Source organism: Cibotium barometz, chromosome 21 (assembly GCF_041138505.1).
Source record: "Cibotium barometz isolate CiBa-2024 chromosome 21, ASM4113850v1, whole genome shotgun sequence".
Classification (NCBI taxonomy): domain Eukaryota; kingdom Viridiplantae; phylum Streptophyta; class Polypodiopsida; order Cyatheales; family Cibotiaceae; genus Cibotium; species Cibotium barometz.
The window spans coordinates 11051934-11071844 of NC_141066.1; the positions used below are offsets into that span (position 1 = coordinate 11051934).

At 39.6% G+C, this 19911-nt stretch overlaps 2 protein-coding genes across 3 annotated transcripts; one reads left to right on the plus strand and one right to left on the minus strand.

Annotated features, from left to right (window-relative positions):
- Window positions 1-10088: 10088 nt before the first annotated feature.
- Window positions 10089-11676, plus strand: LOC147626832 (uncharacterized). Its single transcript, XM_086816078.1, has 3 exons — window positions 10089-10347; window positions 10449-10604; window positions 11515-11676. The coding sequence occupies exons 1-3, from the start codon at window positions 10273-10275 to the stop codon at window positions 11674-11676; spliced, it is 393 nt and encodes a 130-aa protein (XP_086672204.1). The 5' UTR covers window positions 10089-10272.
- Window positions 11677-14702: 3026 nt separating this feature from the next.
- On the minus strand, window positions 14703-19203 carry LOC147626833 (dolichyl-diphosphooligosaccharide--protein glycosyltransferase subunit 1A-like). 2 transcript variants are annotated; one of them, XM_086815374.1, is made up of 11 exons: window positions 19008-19203; window positions 17837-17881; window positions 17100-17734; window positions 16873-17020; window positions 16591-16770; window positions 16425-16493; window positions 16221-16310; window positions 15956-16114; window positions 15609-15836; window positions 15280-15484; window positions 14703-15136 (listed from the first exon to the last, which is right to left on the minus strand). In XM_086815374.1, exons 1-10 carry the CDS (start codon window positions 19119-19121, stop codon window positions 15293-15295), a joined length of 1860 nt encoding a protein of 619 aa, XP_086671500.1. In that variant the 5' UTR covers window positions 19122-19203; the 3' UTR covers window positions 14703-15136; window positions 15280-15292. The 2 variants fall into 2 exon arrangements, with proteins under 2 accessions (XP_086671500.1, XP_086671501.1); XM_086815375.1 differs by lacking the exon at window positions 14703-15136 and adding an exon at window positions 15193-15213 and having other exon boundaries at window positions 19008-19166.
- Between the last annotated feature and the right edge of the window lie 708 nt (window positions 19204-19911).

The window sequence follows — 19911 nt, forward strand, 5'->3', positions numbered from 1 at the left end:
ATATGCATATACATACATATATGTATGTATACGTATTTGTATATGTATATGCATATACATACATATATATATGTATATGTATTTGTATATAGCTTTTAGGAAACTCATTTAAAAAGATGGATGAGAGTGCGGGCCCAAGGGATTCACCTAGGAATATGTAAAATATCATGTGAGTTAAACGAAAGGAGCTTACAATTTCATCGACTTACATAAAGTTTTACATACATCCTCGATTTTTTAAATACAAAGAATGAAAAAAGTTGTGAGTTTAACCGTAGTTTATTACCTTGAAGTTAACAAAATGGGTATATTTAAAACATCAAGCTTCATAGATCAAAGAGTTTTAAACTACTCCTTTAGTGAACTCCCTTACACTTATCGTAAAGAAATCTGTTCTTGAAGGCGTTCATGTCAATAATTCGAGCATAAGAGGTATGAGGGGCAATGCTCTCTGGGTCACCAACACCAAGAAGCCTTTTGACATACACGCCGATCATCATGCACGTCGCGGGATTAATTTCAAGGCAATAGCCGTCAATGCAGAAGGGATTTGGTCCCATGGGCTTCTCAGGTATCACAACAAAAACCAAGACAGTGATCGATCGTTTCCTTCTAGCCATGGCGAAGGGGCTGCCGCCGTTGGCCGCACCGTTGACATCAAGCCGTTCATGAATAGCCTCCTCTCCCATCCATGAATGCATTGAGTTCAAGGTAACAGCGCAGTACCAGTTCTGGTTTGCAGCGCATTTTTGTGTGCGTTTTAAAACCTTCTTCTGCCTCCTACTGTCAAATTATAAAACCAAGCCGAACATGGTATTGCTTACTTATCAAATTAACCCTCCTTTGGAATTAACCCCGCTTTTGGCTAGCCACGTGGAGGGAGGGGGAGTTGTGGTTAATCTTGTATAGATATAGATAAATATATATAATACATTTTGTTTGAAATCTTTAGGTAGTCCTCTATATATATATATATATATATATATAAATCTTTTATTTAAAACAAAACAATCCAAATCTTTATCAAACATTAATCAAAAGTCATCAGTCTTTGACTTTTTAGGAAGGTTTTGAATTGATGTTTATATTAGGTTGAATCGTTAATTATAAAACAATTCATTACAACACTCGTGTATACAATTGGACCTTAATTAGTAATTTTTAATATTCTAGATCACATTTTTGAAGTGTCGCTTTTACATTTATTAGATGGCGAAGATGAAAGAGTGGCGCCAGATATGATAATGCTTTTTTATTGATGCGTAAATTTAAAACAAAACGAATCATTCTACACTCTCCCTTTATCTTGTATACACTTTGTATATATAAAATGACCTTGAGCAAAATAAAAGACCTTGAGCAATGAAGCACTTGGAGGAGGCAAAGGCGGTCGAGGAGGTCGAGGAGGCGAAGGCACGACCACGTGGAGCTCAAAGCTGGCACATTGAGGTGCCTGGCAAACATAGAATAACCAAAATTTTTAAAAATCTGAAGGCTAGCCAAAATGCAACCACTTTTTCTCAATCATTTTTTAATTAAAAAACCCAAATTATTCTACACTCTCTCTCTCTCTCTCTCTCTCTCTCTCTCTCTCTCTCTCTCTCTCTATATATATATATATATATATATATATATATATATATATATATATATAGAGAGAGAGAGAGAGAGTCTCTCTCTCTCTATATATATATATATACAGAGAGAGAGATACATATATATTTACATATACATAAACAAATCATTCTACACTCTTCCTTCATCTTCTAGAATAGGAATATGTATATTATATATAAATAAATCTTTTATTTAAAACAAAACGAATCATTCTACACTCACCCTTTATCTTGTATACACTTTGTCCGAATTAATCATGCCCTTAACTTTATCAAAAGTCATTAATGTTTATATTAGGTTAAATCATTAATTATAAAACAATTCATTACAACACTCATGTATACAATTGGACCTTAATTAGTAATTATAGGTCATTAGATATGATAATGCTTTTTTATTGATGTGCAAATTTAAAACAAAACGAATCATTCTACGCTCTCCCTTTATCTTATATACACTTTGTTTATATAATACATTTTGTATATATAAAATGACCTTGAGCAAAATAAAAGACCTTGAGAAATGAAGCACTTGGAGGAGGCAAAGGCGATCGAGGAGATCGAGGAGGCGAAGGCACGACCACGTGCTCTCAAAGCTGGCAGACTGAGGTGCCTAGCATACATAGAATAACCAAAAATTTTAAAAATCTGAAGGCTAGCCAAAAATGCAACCACTTTTTCTCAATCATTTTTTAATTAAAACACCCAAATTATTCTACTCTCTCTCTCTCTCTCTCTCTCTCTCTCTCTCTCTCTCTCTCTCTCTCTCTCTCTCTCTCTCTCTCTCTCTCTCTCTCTCTATATATATATATATATATATATATATATATATATATATATATATCTATATATATATAACAAAACAAATCATTTTTTATTTAAAAAGTCCAAAATCATTTTACAACATACACTTTTAGAACTCTTAGGAAACTAATTTAAAAAGATGGATGAAAATAAGTCTGAGAAATATGTCCTTTGCCCACATGGAGGGAGGTGGGGTTGTCCAAAAAAAAGAAAAGAAAAAGCGTGCCCAACATTGCTTTTACACGTGGAAGCTTTATGGCGCCCCGCCATGTCAAAACAGAGTTGGACCACCATCTGCATCAGTCTGGCATGTGCAAAAAGCTTCTGAGTTTATGCCCCTGCCCTCTGCTTTTTCTTTGCAAGGTTGCAAAGAATTTACGTGGCTGCATTGCAAAGGCTATAAAGAAATTACGCCGTGTAGAGGTTGCAGAGGTTGGCGGGTTTCTCAAATTTCACGTACTTGCAAGGTGAGCAAGCTGGTGGTGGTGAAATATATATTTGTGTTATATATAAATATATATAATTTAACGTTTTATATTTTCTAATCAATCTTAATCATCTTCCTTGTCAAGCTTTCTTGTTCGCGATTTTCTGCGCAAAATAGTTAGAAATAGCGACCTATTCTCCATCGCCATAACCGTAATCCAGAGCTATTCTCCACACCGATGCGTGTCTAGTGAGCACAATTATAGAGCTTCCCTCCATAGCCATGGTCCTGCGTTTCCCCTATTTCGACGCCTGGCTGTGGGGGCGAGCAAACCCTACTTCGTCGAAAGCTCAGAATTCTTCGTCGGTAGGCGGCAAAAGGAAAAAAACTCTCTCTAGCCTCTCTCTCTCTTTCTCCCCAACTATAGGCTGCAAAGAACTTCCTTCTTACAGTTGAGCTCCTCTCTTATCCCATCGTCCTCGTCAACTCGGATCGGAAACATCTAGCTTCAGCCGCCTCTCAATTACACCACCACATACTACGACCTGCCTCCAGTGGCCTCCCCTCCCGCTCCTCCGTCCACGTTGCCATGCAACAGCACGTGGGCATGCACGTGTTCTGGGCTATTTAATAGACTATTCACTCATAAATGAAAAATTATGCTTAAGAAAATATATAATTTTAATATTTAAATATCCATTTTTAAGTTTTACATTCTTACTCTACAAAGAGGAAAAGTTCAATAAAGTTCCACAACAACAAAAATGTCAAATCTGGCTGGCTTATATATTAGTAAAACATTCTATCGTACAATAAATTTCTTCAAATTGATGACATATCTCCAAATTATTCGATTAAATTTTTACTGAAAACATACGATTCTTTCAAATAAAACGTATAGTTCAAATCTATATATATATATATATATATATATATAAAAGTTTCTAAATGTCCACCACCATGTGTTGACATAGAGGCGGCACACAGAGAGAGAGAGAGAGAGAGAGAGAGAGAGAGAGAGAGAGAGAGAGTAAAATGATTTTGGATTTTTAAATTAAAAAGTGATTTATTTTGTTATATAATATATACATATATATATATATATATATATATATATACATACGGCTGCTTCTTCCATCTCATCAAGGGCATTTAGAAACATGCAAATGGATGCCATGCATGCATCATCTCCCTCCCTCCCTCCCCCCCCCCTCTCTCTCTCTCTCTCTCTCTCTCTCTCTCTCTCTCTCTCTCTCTCTCTCTCTCTCTCTCTCTCTCTCTCTCTCTCTCTCTCTACCGCCTCTACGTCAACGTGTGGTGGTGTACATTTAGAAACATGCCATGCATGCATCATCTCCCTCCCTCCCTCCCTCTCCCTCCCTCTCTCTCTCTCTTTCGCCTTTACGTAGAGGCTTGGAGTCGGCTTGCAAGTAAACGCAGAGAGCTTCTCAGCGTTTTTGGGCAGAGCTCTCAGCATTTCAGGGCGAGAATCTACGTCGAGGCTTGGAGTCGGCTTGCAGAGAGCTTCTCAGTGTTTCTGGGCGCAGTGGTGGACATTTAGAAACATGCAAATGGATGAGGGGGGATGTCATGCATGCATCATCTTCGTCCCTCCCTCCCTCCCTCTCTCGAGTCTCTCTCTCTGCCGCCTCTACGTTGAGGCTTGGAGTCGGCTTGCAAGTAAACGCAGAGAGCTTCTCAGCGTTTCTGGGCAGAGCTCTCAGCATTTCAGGGCGAGAATCTACGTCGAGGCTTGGAGTCGGCTTGCAAGTAAACGCAGAGAGCTTCTCAGTGTTTCTGGGCACGGTGGTGGACATTTAGAAACATGCAAATGGATGAGGGGGGATGCCATGCATGCATCATCTCCCTCTCTCTCTCTCTCTCTCTCTCTCTCTCTCTCTCTCTCTCTCTCTCTGCCGCCTCTACGTCGAGGCTTGGAGTCGGCTTGCAAGTAAACGCAGAGAGCTTCTCAGTGTTTCTGGGCAGAGCTCTCAGCATTTCAGAGCTCTCAGCCTTTTCACCCTGCCACCTCCCCTCTTCCACCTTTTTCTCTTCTCTCCTCCATAGTAGCGCCCCTCCCTGCCTCCCTACCTGCCCCTTCGCGCCTTTCCTTGCATGCAAAGTACTTACGTGCCTAGCACTCCCCACTCTCATGTAAGCACCTTCACAATCACGAACATCTGGTTGCCACCACCTTCACAATCTGTTTGCATGGAGTTACTGACATCACGGACATCTGGTTGCCACCACCTTCACAATCTGTTTGCATGCAACACAGAGGAGCTGTTGTTGCATGCAAACAGAAGAGTTGTTGTTGTTGGAAGAGGGCATGGGGGCTGTGGGCGGCTCCGTCTTCCATCTCATCAAGGGCATGAAGAACTCGCCCAGCGGCTTTCTGCAGATGCGCCATGGGGCGAGGGCCACCTCCCGCTCTGCCATGTTTGGCTGTGGACACGTGCTGCAACCCGACAGAACAGCCATTGTCACAGGTTCGTTTCATTGAATCACTGCTTCATGTTTTACGTGCTTATTATATGGCGCAGGTGCATCCAGCACGATCGGAGTGGAGACGGTACAGGTATTGGCACTGCGAGGCACCCGGGTGGTGCTGGCCGCCGTGAGGAATGTCAGTGCGAGAGAACAGGTGAAGCACGGCACGCTACCTAATGTGATGCTATTAAATCATATGATTAATGCGTGATTAACTCTATGATTAGTAATGGCTCCTTTTACCGATGTTGAGTACTCACAATTAACGATCATGCACAAACAGCAAACTGTGCAGGTAGAGCTAGAGGTGACCTGGAGGTGATGACGACTCGAATGCAGGCGAGGTGAAGTGCCGCACGCTACCCTGAGGTGATGACGATGCTGGGGAACCGCAGGCGACCCAGAGGTGATGAAACGACTGGAACAGCAAAATGACTGCAATAGCAGGCGAGCGTAAAGTCACGTCGCGGGAGGAGCATTTTTGAAATGCAAGCGTGAAGTTCACGTTTGCTGTAGGATGGTTATTTTGAAATAGCCCCACCTCCTTTGCCCACGTGGAGGGAGGTGGGGTTGTCCTTAATCCTGTATAGATATTATAAAGCATTAAAAGCTTTTAAAAACCTATAAACAATTTCTTATTCAATGCTTAAAAACTTTATCACTCAAAAGCTTATAAAAAGCTTCATAAGGCTTAAATCCAAGCCTTATATTTTAAGCTCTAAACTTTTCAAGCTTCAAAAACCTTAAATATTTACACTGAAACCTTCTCCAATTTTACAAATTTACAAAGAAAGCTTTACACTCAAACCTTCTCCAATTTTACAAATGAACCTTAGCTTCACAAAAAGCTTTTTAAAAAATTCATACCTCATTAATAAGCCATAAAAGCTCACACTCTCTACTAAAGCTTACAAAGAGGGGTACATCTAAAGGGAAAACCTTGAAATAAATTCAGCATCAAGGTCTACAAGCAAAGAGGAGAATTTTCAAAGGATTTATCATGGGTTGTTTTTGGAGATTTCATCAAGGGTTGCTTTTTGCACAAGTCAATCATGAGAATGATGACTTCTCTCTCTAGCAAGAGGGTAATTCCGAACATGAAGATATTTTTAATCATCCAAGTATGCCTAAACCTATTATTATAATGAAAAGAAGAACATCTTGTCCCTCAATCTATCATTGACCATGAGACCTGCTATCACTACACACACAAGGAAACACTTATGTTAAGTATCTGATTACCTTCAAAAATCATCCTATTGAAGATGCCAAATAGATGCCACAAAAGTTTTTTCACTCTTACTAAAATCTCATCCACTCATACTATCCATGCAATTTAGGTCAATTGCAACCCAAGCAATAGGGAATGTTAGTCATAACCTCTATGGAGAAGCCCATTATTTTATTTTGATGAGATATTTTATTTTGGATGTGCATTTTATTTATATCATCTACCAGTATTAATGTATTTAATCAACTATGTGTGCTGGTATGATATAATCAAAATTAATGTGTTTAATCGACTGTGTGCTATTGACTAATATTATTTTGGATATAGGCGATGATTAAGTGGTGGATTATGTATTGATCCCGGGTGGTGTGTTGGACCACTATGAGATATTTTGAAAGACATGTGAAGACCTTTTATGGTTTCATATTTTGGCATTAATATTTCATAAGGCTAAGGCCTCAAACCTTTATACCTACCAATTAGTATTTTATACTTATTGGTAAGCCCAAGACCTTAAAATTGTAGCTTGCTATATTTTTTGTAAGAGCTTTTACGCTCAAAAACTCAAAAGCACTTATGTCGGAGATTCAACGATCTCTTTCTCTATTTTTCATATCTCTTGTTTATTTAATTCCATGTATTAAGGTTTATGCTTTTAATTTGTGTAAGCCTATGCTATGCACTTATTTTTGTGCTTGAGAATTAGAATTTCTTCTCCAAGTGTCTTAAAGATCCTGACACATGTATATAAGTCTATATAAATACATGCCCCTTCTCTATACAGTTTATTATCATCATTATGAGTTTACTCCCTAGCTTATTTTTGTGCTTGAGAATTAGAATTTCTTCTCCAAGTGTCTTAAAGATCCTGACACATGTATATAAGTCTATATAAATGCATGCCCCTTCTCTATACAGTTTATCATCATCATTATGAGTTTACTCCCTAGCTTCTACTAGCATATAGCCTTCCGTCTTAGCAATTTAGATCAACCATCTAAGCTCCCTTCATAGGAGCACATGGGTGCGGGGATTTACCATCTCTTGTATCACTTCAATAATATACTATTCTTCTCTATCTCTGTTGTTGTGCAATTTGAGTTTTAAATTTTTGTGTTATGAAAGATCCTACTTCTTGTGAGTGTTGTCTTACATACACCGCACGTTGTAGTCCCTTACAAGGTACCCAATGGCCCAGCATCATGTGGGGCGGTTCATCATTGTTCACTTTATGCCACTCAACTTTATAGATCCTAAACTTGCTGGAATAAATTTTGAAGTTCATTTAGATCAATAAGGACCATCTGTGGTTTACGACTAGGTAGCATCCCCCGCACCCAATAGCCTAAGAAACTAGTAGAAGAGGATCACTAGTGTCATGTCCCATTGTAGTAGGTCTATGTGACCAAATTGGTCAAAAGGAGAAGCTTTCATATCTTTTGCCAAACAATTTAAAAAGTTTAGCTTTGGTTTGTGTAAAACATCTTCCTTTAACCTAGAAAATCAAACAAATCGTTTACTTTCTTCTCTAATTTTCCAAAATTTCATGCATGGATTTAACATAACTTCCCCAAATTTCCAAGCATGGCAAACCTTTCAATAAATTAACCAAACCCTATGTGTTTCTCATGGCATAAACCAAATAGAATTTTAAAATATTAACAACACAATTATGCATAATTCCATCTCTCATAAACATAAATAAAAATCTTAAATTCAAATATGTGACAGTGGCAAATCACTTGCTTCCATCACTCAATTTACCATAAAAATATATGTGACAGTGGGAAATCACTTGCCTCCATCACACAATTTACCCATAAAGATATGCACACAAAATAGCACACTTGCACATTGTCGAAAGAAGGTGCCACACAAAAATATATATAAGTGTTTAATAATAAATGCCTTTCAACACCCTTTAGCAAACCAAGGTGAGGCTCTAAACAATGCCAATAAAGAAATAAATAAATACAAATTTAAATATATGATAATTGCAAAAGGCCAAACTATTTCTCTTAAAAGGACAACCATCTCTCTTACATACAACTTAAACAATACCATTTAACACACAAACACAGGAATAAGAATAACCATCTCTCTCACATACAACTCACACAGTCCTCTACCATTTAACATAGGAATAAGAAAGAATTTCTTTCAAATATAATCGGGCTAGGATACTAAATGAAACACACCAGCACAAGGTTCCACTTACTTGTGTGTTGTAACGTACTCATACGTACGTATTTTTGGGTCCATTTGACTCAGCGATTTTTAGCATCTACATTTAATGTTGAAAAGTGGAAAATACTTAGAGTACATAAAAGACTAAGATTGGGTCACAAATTTAGTAATTTTAGAGATGTCAATTTTTGATCAATTTTGGGGCTTTTTGTGCATGTTTTGTGGTGTCATTTGTAAGTGATTTCTATTCTATACTTAACCATGTTAGATAATGTATAAGAGAGTCATAGTGAGTAGTTTAGCCTAAATTAAACACATATGGGAATTTACATAGTAAATATAACCGCAAAACGGGCGTCCGAAAAACAGGGACCAGATACCAAATTAACCCTTAAATTTCAGTAAAAACGGCCTCGCATGAGGGGGTAGATAACTTTATTTGTCAGAGATAAGTATTAAAGAAAGATAGTTCATCACAAGAAGAACAAAGTCCATGTTCGAATAATTGGGAGATTCCACACGGGGTGGCCGGTATTCGCAAAACGAATCCGACACCACTTTCTAGTGTTTAAAAGAAAAAACGTATCATCTTTAATTTGGTTCAAGATCATGTTTTTAGAAGGGATTTTTATCTTTAACGTTTTCGTGCATGATAATCTACTAATTCTCGTGGGCTGTTGTTTTTGGCTTCTTCAAGAGCCTTGAGGTGATTTCTGTGCAGGCCCCAGGGAGAGAGAGAGAGAGAGAGAGAGAGAGAGAGAGAGAGAGAGAGAGAGATTTTGAAATTCGGGCCAGTCGTCCCCTTAGACATGGTACGCCGGATAGAGAACGTGATTTATGCTCTCTGGGAGCCATTTGGTAGAACCCAGAGTGGACAAGATTTAGAAGAGGTATACCTGGAATAGCCACGACATCCGACGTGGAGGTTGGATGGATGGGCATCAGAGAATGGCCCTATTGGCTAGATCGTTTTGTTGGTGATTCTCTCTTTGATTTTGAGATTTTGTATTGGCGATTATTATGTTACTTTGGATTGTCAACGATTATGGTTTATTGAAAATCTCTTCGTTTTCTGAAGTATGATGTGATTTTACTGTAAATTTTGAGAAATTTTGTGCATAGATCACCTATGTAATAGACCTATATTTTAGTAGTCCCTTACAATAGGGACAAACCATGCTTGATTTTTTAAGGACACCCTAGCCCTTCAAAATAGATGGGTTTCATGAAATATACGGCCAAAATGCTTTAAAAAAATGGGAAAAAAAAAAGAGGGCATGACGCTTGTCAAAAAGAAACTATGGGACAAACCTCTAAAACGTAATTACCTACCCGGCTCACATCACAACCTGCACCAGTACCATTGCCACACGGTTCCTGAAGAAATTTACACGTGTTAATGATCTAAGTGCTGTCCTGGTGCATGCGTCTCACGTGTCAAATGGTCTGTGCGCTTTCCTTGGTGTTCATTCTGGTCATGTCGTGGTCGTGGCGCTGTCCATTTTGATACAAAGAAGATGAGGTTGCAAGGATCATGTCGTTGTGGGGCGGTCAGCTTCCAATGCGAGTCGAAGCACCCATATCCATACCAGGTATTCCTTGCTCATAATTCCTGCGTTTCAAGGTTCAATGGTGTAACTGTGTGCATGTACGTTCTAATTTAGCTATGGTTGGGTGCCTGTTTGTGTTGTAGCTCTGCTATTGTGGCATATGCAGAAAGACAGCGGGCGGTGGTGGCTATGCAGTCAACCTCGCAGCATCAGCCGGCTCCCTCTCCGTGGAAGGCAACAACAACAACATCAGCGTTTATCAAGCCACTATCCAAAACCCCGAGGATGATTCCCCTACGGTACACACAATCACCCCATTATTATACACTCCTTAATTTTGCAAATTATTTATACTTAATTTATATTTATATATATTTATGTACATCTACATGTATAATACATACATACATACATATATATATATATAATGTATGTGTATGTATATGTATATATTTATATTTATATATACTTAATTTATATTTTTATTTTTATAATATGTATATATGTTTATGTACATCTACATATACATCATATATATATATATATATATATACATATATATACATATATATATATATGTGTGTGTGTGTGTGTGTGTGCGCGCGCGCGCGCGTGCGTGTGTATATGTATAATGTGTGTACACAACCTAGTGTATAGGTTGTGTACACACACGTATGCATGTATGTATAGTATATATGTGTATATATATATATATATACATATATGTATATGTATAATGTGTGTGTACACAACCTAGTGTATAGGTTGTGTACACACACACGTATGTATGTATGTATAGCTTCACCCATGCAAGTCGTTTTCAGTGAATTTAAAAGACCAGGTTAGTGGCATGCATGGAGATGTTTGATATGTTATCCAGGAACACCTCACTAATTCATCATATTATATATTTGCATGATCTGGAAACAAGTTAAGGAGATATTTTGCACCTTTAATGTGCTTTCTATGGAATTTGAATCTTTGTTAATTACCTGGGTGGGCGGGAATGAAGCCAGCTAACCTCCTCTCAAGCAACAGCCCAGGGACAGCATCATGTGGATCTTCATGGGTTGCCCGCAGACAGTGTCATTTGCATTTGACCATTCCATTTTGTTGATGCATTTAATTTGGAACAAGTCAACGTGATCTTCGCATGATCTGGAAAATTACCAATCAACTTTAGTATTTAAACTAATGTTGGGGATGTAGTTTCGAGTCCTTTATTTTTTGAATCAGGTGAGCAGTGCAAGGAGGAGGTTTTGCAAGAAGTGTGGCTCAATGCTATGGCTGGATGATCCAAGCTGGCCTGAACTCATCCATCCTTTTGCTTCGGCCATTGACACGGATTTACCCACCCCATGCGTTGCTTGATTTGTCAACTTAAGAGGAGTATCATTCCTCACATTTGGTCATGTAGGATTACTAAACATGGTTGGGATGCACTTACGTCATTGTACTAGGTATGTAATGAAGCACGTGTTGCTTATATATGTAAGCAATTAAAGTCATAGCATATGGATGAGGGAGACTTCATGGACAGTTCCCTTACAAAAATCAAGGATTTTAAAGAGTAGTTGGTTAGTAGCATTGATGAAGTATATCCTGATAGTTCATTGGTGCCTATTGTGTTGAATGCATTGCCAGACTCGTATATCAAGGTTTTGATTCTACCATCAAACTAGGCAATACAAATGCCTTGAAGTTTGAGAAGTTGGTTTCTGTGCTCTTGCACAAGAAGAGAAATCCAAGCAAAACAGATCTGTCGTGCATATAGGAGATCAGGCTTTTGCTACTGCCAGTCAACAAAGAGGCAAAGGTAAATCCTTTCCTCAGGGTAGTTACAAGCCAAAATCAGAGTTATCGAGCAAGCCTGCAGAGAAGGAAGGCAATAAGTCAAAGAAAAAGGGCAAATGCCACTATTGTAGGAAATTTGGTCACTACATTAATGAGTGCAAGAAGTGACTGAAGAAGGAGAAAAAGAAAGACTCGAGTATGGATGTAGCTGATGTGTCAGCATCTAATGTGGAAAACAAAGAATCTACAAACTATGCACATGATGATTAAGCTTTCATTGTGCAATGCAGTATGAGCCTTTACATAAGTATGTATGTATGGCTGTTTTACAAATGTACGTGTTTGGTATTTTGACAGTGGTGCTAGTAAGCACATAACTTCTCATCACAGTTCATTTTCATTACTTGAATATGCTCGGGATGAAGAAGCTAGTTAGTAAATGAAAAAGTTAGTAATAGATGGGATCCTAATGGGGGTGGGGTGTTGTAATTAGGGTTAGGGTTGTAACAATGCAAACACACAAGATAGAGAATCTTGAGAGCACACAAACTCACTAGATTAGAATGAACAAATGTGTGCCAGATACAAAAGATAAGTACACACCCCAAAATGAGTAGATAAGAGAACACATTTGATGCTGGACTTCAAGCCCTCTTGGGTGGTACCGAACATTGGGCCTAAAGACAAGAAGTTTGGGAGGTATCCAGAAGAGAGTATAGCAGATTGGCACAAGCGTTTGAACCTGGAATGTTGAAAGCTAAGTATTACCTTTGTTGGTCATGTGTAATAATACCCTTTTTGATAGCATCTTGCTCATGTACATACTCTCTTTTAAATCTTACAACATATGAGGGTTTAGTCTTGGACTTTTTGTGGCTTAAGCATTTACTCGACTTCTTGGACAACATGATAATTAAAATATGCAATGACTTCTTTGCAGTAGCACTTAAGAGGGGTTAAAATTTTAGGCACTTTACAGACATAATTCTGCCTCTTAAAAAAAGGTGTGGTTGTGAGCGCTCTAATACTTTATCTCAACATGCATAAGATAGATAGTGCACACGTCTACAATGCATGCATCTAATTCTCCATAGCAGGTGAGTCTACCTACTATGTTCTAAGAGGAGAAGGTGTACCCAATCTCTCCCATGGACTATGTTCTAGGAGGTGGTGTGTACCTAATCTCTCCCATGGATGCCCTATGCATGTGCCCGCCTGCCCTGAATGCAAGGCGATGTCACAGTTACCTCAACAATCAGCAACTGGGACGTGATTGTGAATAGAAAAACCCAACATTAGCTAGGCAAAAGCATGTGGGTGCCTCTTATTGATCAACAATGCCATCAAGAGGAAGGTAAAAAATAGAGCACATTGTAGAGGCAAGTGGTAGAAGGGGAAGGTCAAAGATGGAGTACAGTGGAGAGAGAGCTTGTAAAGAGTCTTTGAAGAAAGAGTAGGAAGGACTTAATGGTTGAAGGGTGGAGCCAAATTTAAGGGTTGCAAGTAGCATGCAACAAGGTACTGGAAAGAAAAGCCAAAAGAGATCAAATTTGCAAATATAGGCAGCATGTTGTAACCTGGAGATAAGTCGGCTCAACAATTTTGGGGGGGGATCTGTGCACCGCTACTATACAGACATTATGTAGGGTAATAGCGTAGAAAAACCATATTCGAATTGCCATGCAAATTGCATTCCAAAGGTGAGTTTGAAAACAATAAAGAAATCATTTCTGGCGTGCCATCGGTGGCAAATTTACAGTCCACCTATTTTTAGCTAGTTAAGATTATAAGGAAAAATAGATGATTGTATTTACATTACTTGCAGTGAACCCATTTTTAGCTAGTCAAGATTAAAAAAGAAGAAAATAAATGTTTGTATTTACTTTATTTCCAATGTTTTGTGACGTTGAAACCTCCCCCCCTTTTATACGCACGTGCAGATCATCCCACTTTACCTAAGGTATGGTATGGAATTGAGAATTTCAATAAATTAACGGTTGCGTTGGGTAGTGCTCTCTCTCTCTCTCTCCCCCCACATTGAGAGCTCCTAATCGGAAGGTTCAAGTAAGGATGTGCTCCATTAGCTTGGCTATAACATTAAACGTATCATCTCACCTCAAATGATGATACATCTGATGCTGCATCTGGTTGATCCTAATGGTGGGCATTATTATCCAAATATTAAAAACCAGCAATAATTATATGGGAGCTTGTGATCCACAATAGCACTTAAGTACCTTTTGGTATGCTACAGTCTCTCCCTCTATAGCTGCCCACTCTTTTGTTAGTCATAGGCTAGGGCAGGGGACACAGCCATAGCAATACAAAGATGTTCTCTTATTATGGTCCCCAAAAATATACTACGAACATGGATGAAACTTGTACACATTCAACCTCAATGATTCAAAGATTAAGCTCAGAGTTCAAGTTAAACCACATCTACAGCAAACGTGTATGCTGGCATTCAAACACTCCCAATTCAAATTCAGCAAATCAAGATAACTGTTTAATGTATAAAAACTGTGTACAGGCAACTATGTACACGCACAGAATAGAAAAATAGTTAAGAAGATGACAGGAGGAGCACATTCTACCCAAGACAATTGAGAACAATGGTGATCCATGACGACGAAAGTAAAAACATATCAGGCCCCTGTAATTGAGAGAATCCATGCAACATGCATCCTCCAAAACTTGTCAAGCTTAAAAGGCATGTATCGAATTACAAGGACATGCAGCAAGTTCTATACTCTTTCACAAAACACAGTCAAAGGGGCCAATAATCACCAACTGATCTACCAGCTTTCCTTCAAAAGAGCTCTGGCAAAAACAAAAGCCAACTATTTCGTTTCCATTGATACTCAAGTTGTTCAAATCAACTTACAAACCGAGCCTCTGCAAACAATCATTTCAATTTAAAATCTTTCAACTTTGCTGAAATTCCAGAAAGATCGTAGATTTTTCCAGCTGAAGAGTGACTGCAACCTGAACTGGATCCAGAGATAATGCAGCATTTCCTTTCCACATGATTATTTTCCTAAAACAAGTACAAATTGTTTATCAGAATATAGCTAAATATAGCTAATTTGATAACCTTTCCACATGATTATTTTCCTAAAACAAGTACAAATTGTTTATCAGAATACAGCTAATTTGATAACACCTCGTTCGAACACGCACCCAACTTCGGAGGTTAGAAATCATCAAGGCTCTGCAGCATGTCATCTATCTCCTGCTTCAGCACTGAAATCCGCTGTTGATGAGGGGCTATGCGGTTGTCAATCTCTTTGCTGGACAGCTTCCGCTCATATGACTCCACAACCACAGTGTGCTTCTGCAGCAGCTTCTCTTGCTTTTCCTTCTCCTTTGTGATCAGCATCTCCACCTGCAAATAAAACCCAACATGCAAGATAAGTTGGAGCTGCAACGTATCTTCAAAAAGGAGAAGAATCAACTGGAAACATACTTAAAAGGCAAGGTTAACACAGACGTAAAGGCAAGGTTAGAACCTTTGGCAAGATGTTTACAGATCGTGCGAATGACTGAAGGCTGTCTTGTATTGCTTTCAAATCCTTGGTGGTATCTTTAAGGACAGCATCACCAGCTTTGCGAGCTGCCTTACAGCTCTGAATATCTCCTGTCCTAGCCAGGTCTCTCAATGAAGCTTCCAACTTCTCACTAACATTTACACGGCGGAGATTTAGTACATTCTGCAACTTCTGCACTGCATCCATTAGCTGCAAAACCGACAATCAGTTGTAAGTTTCTGGCCATCTTTCCAGCCTGCAAAGCTCATGCAATAACAGACCTAACATGCCCATACTGAACGCAACACTTAAATGAACCCAAAGATTACCTCTTCGCGCTGAATGCGAGCCTGGTAGGAAGCTGATGATTTCGATATGGAAAAATCAAAGCGGGCATATGCAATGCAGGCAACAAAGAAGAGAAAGAAACCAGTGACCAGCATCAGTGGCTCAACCAGCATTGCGATGGTGTTGAACTTGAAGTACACCTGTATGACCACAAACCATTAGACCTTCACTACACATGGGTAGACAGTACCAACGTTCATATAGAATGAAGGGGATTAGCCATACAGACAAAGTAAAGAAAGGAACCTCAAAGAACACGTTGTGCTCCTGCACTACATTCTTCTTGGACAACACTACGACAGTCCTTCCAACACTGTCAAGATAGCTGTATTTAACCTGTCAGGTAAGAAGAGATTGGAACTATATCAGATATGGCCGGACTGATGTAGAGTCTGCCTAATATGTGTACAAATAATAGCTAAATGTCTACTTAAAAATTGCACAAATTACCTCCTGAGATTGCTGTACGCCAAAAGGAACCTGCACAGAGGGCTCCTTGGACCCTTCCGGTAGTACAATCTGCAAACAACCAATAGACTAGTAAGTCTCTCATCTTTTGCACCTCATTGTAAATACCATGCGCTGCAATTGAAGCTGGAAAACGATTTTGGGGCACCTTAACAACAAGGTTCTTGACAACAACATCATGGAGAGGGCACCCGAAGGGAAACTTGAGGTATCTTCCACCATCAGGTGCCTGAAAAACAAAGTCCTGTAATGGAACTCCATATCCAATTGTGAAGGTCACATGCCATCCCCCGAACAAAGGATATCTAGGCTCAAACTCCAGCTCTGTCTGCAATGTAATACATGAGAACAAAAACAAAGTCCGATAATAAATAGGAGGCTATCGGGCAGACACAGGAAGCACAACTTATTACAATTAATGAAGTCTGACCTTATCCTTGTCACTTCGTAGATGCGATGTGGACACATTGCCGATTTCATCTCTGTAATATACCGAATGTGCACGCGGAGGAAGCCGTGCCAGCAGCAGGCGAAGGGCTGCCACTCCACTCATTGCTGGTCTAGCTTGGTAGTCCAGCCTTCATACACAAAACAGATTTGCTTTACAAAATGAGAGTCAAGACATGAAGTTAACTTTTTAAGGTACGTGATACACACCTTGAAAAACCTCCCTTATGATGAGCTCCACCATGCACCAAGTGGTAGTTTTCTGTTACGTAAATATTGCCCCAGTTGGAGATCTCAATCTCACGCTCCAACTCTTCCACAACAGCAAATGGCCTGTTGTTCTCATAGTGTACTGTTACTGGTAGAGAAGAAAATGCCGGTATATTCTCATAAGGACCATACCTCAGTTCAGCATTGCTTAGCTTGACTGGGTCTACCTTGGTATAAGACTCAACTCGTGTACTTGGGAGTTTCAACAATGTCACTTGCACTTTGATGGGATAAGGAGAGAGAACATAAGCGCTGTCAGAGTACAGCACAAGCTGTGCATCTGCTTGGGAAATTTCGGCTGGGAAAGGCTTCAAGATGTGGGTGAAGACTGTATAGACTTCCACAGACACTGACTCACCCGGCTTCAAAGCCTTGTTCAACACAATAGAGAACAATACCACGTCTTCTGCAGTGGTCTCAGATTCGGCCAGCTTGATAGCCAGATTGATTGCTGATGCTTTGTTTTTCCCCTTTCCTTCAGATGTGGAGGCACCAATGAAGGCCAGGCTATTTGCCTGATTAGAAGACAGTGCAAAAAGTACCTCTGAAACAGGAATGGAGCCTCCATTTTCAATCTGCATACACAGTAGCAGTCCTTCAGAACAGAAAACCTGTGCACCAAAGTAGCAGTGAACAAGAGATTGATAGAAAAGGTGATTTTCAGAGCTGCTACGTACCTTCATGGATGTTACAGCCCTAACATTGTGTGAATTCAAGTCAACCTGCACACAGAAAAAGGCTCACGTCGTTCAATAAGGCATACAATGTAGCAATCCCAATTCTAACCAAATGATAACATTGCACTTGCAACTATATTGGAGTGCCATTTAATTGATCCCTCTACCCCTTCACCAGTGTGTTCAAGCTATCTCCTAGTAGTAGGCATGGGAGATCCAAACAGAAAGCAGAGACACGTGGCGAATGTAAGTGTGTCAAACTCCATATATACATCTGGGATAGTGAGTGAAATATATAGGAGGAGAAATAAATAAGCTGTTTCACAATGCCACATCATCAAATGCTACTCTATGCTTTTCTCTTCAGCAAAGTTAGTATCACATGTTGAAAATGCATAAATCAGCGCTCCATTGCCCAACCTAACAATAATCTCCCAATCTAACATAATCTGACAAGCTAGAAGTTGTTTTGATGTCACCAAAATCAATCAACATGTTCATATCCACCAACGCTGCCTTGAAGTACCGAAGTAAGCTCACTCTGTAAGCAATTATGATATGTATTGCTATCTCAATAACTATGGCTGAACTTCTGAATTTCAGTAGGGAACACACGTATATCATTTCCACCAGCACTCCCCCACGCTAACATAATGTTACAAGCCAGAAGTGTCTTTGATGTCACCAAAATCAATCAACATGGCCACATCCACCACCCCTGCCTTGTGTGGAATACTCTGCACATAACGATTGTGCAAATGACCGTTGGAAGTTGCAAGAAGGTTGCAATTCTGAGGCACAGATATGCTGAGGTAAATTTACAAACCTCTTGCAATTCCCTACCTCTTCCCTTCCACCTCTTCACTCTACTTGCAAACAGTGGTGATTTTGCCATAGCTTACATACAGTTACAGACGGGAAAGGTATCTTTTGTCATCAGACAAACAGCACACAAGAACTACATGACATGGTAGAGCAGGACAGGACGCGCAGATCTGGCTCGATCAAGACCTAGCATGCCGGCAAATGGCCCCGACTGTGAACCCTAAGACGCGGTGTTTGGAAACTCTAAATGTTTAAATCCTAAAAGCCTTGATGGAACACCCAGAGAGCTGCAGATTTAGGGCAACAAACCAATGGAGTAGATCTTGGGCGTGCAAGTTCGGCGTACCTTTCGATCCACCTTGGAGAGAACGAGGCCTGCATTCGCGTGAGTGAAGAAGAAGACCAGAAGAGACAGGGCGATGAGGGAAAATGCTGGCGATCGAAGCTCCATAGCTGCCATGGCCGATCTTGTGGTCTTTGCCCACTATTTTACATGGAACCCTGCATTTGGTCAAGTTAATTTTGTTTTATTTTAATAACCTTTTTTCCTAGTCAAGGGGTAACCTTTTTTCAAGGGTTGATGTTAGGTTTTTTGTTTGAAATAGGCGTTTTTTCTAATGTGTAGTTAATATTTACATGTCTTTTCTAATTTGTAGTTTCGCAATTCTTGTATTTATAGTTTGCAAATTTCAATCAAGAATAATTATATATTTAGAGTTGTTACAAATTACATGCGAAAAGCTGTCAACTTGATTTAAGGCATGCATTGATTAACCCCTTCCCATTTAACTAATGCTAAGTTCCTACATTAGGATCCCCCATTTTCCAGCTCTAGGTCAGCTATCGGTGCAACACCCTCCCCTACTTGTAACGTACTTATGATCCCCCTTGCAGGTCATCTCCATTGTCTACCCTCTCTCAGCCTCTTCCTTTGCTTCCACAGCTGCCCTACACCTTAACCCTTCATGCCCTACCTTCTTCCTTGTGCCTCGTCTTTCACTGTACCTTTTCCTTAGCTTCGTCTATTGCAAGTAGATCTAGGATGCTACAGAGACCCCTCATGCCCTACCTCCTTCCTTGTGTCTCCTCCTTCACTATACCTTTTCCTCAGCTTCATTTTTCGCAGGTAGATCCAGCACACTACAAAGACTATGCACAAGAAAATAAAAAAAATTGTCCCCGCATCTCTTGGCAAAATGAAAGTAGTGGCATGTGGCTTTGTTTTTGCACAAAGTGAGAGAGAGAGAGAG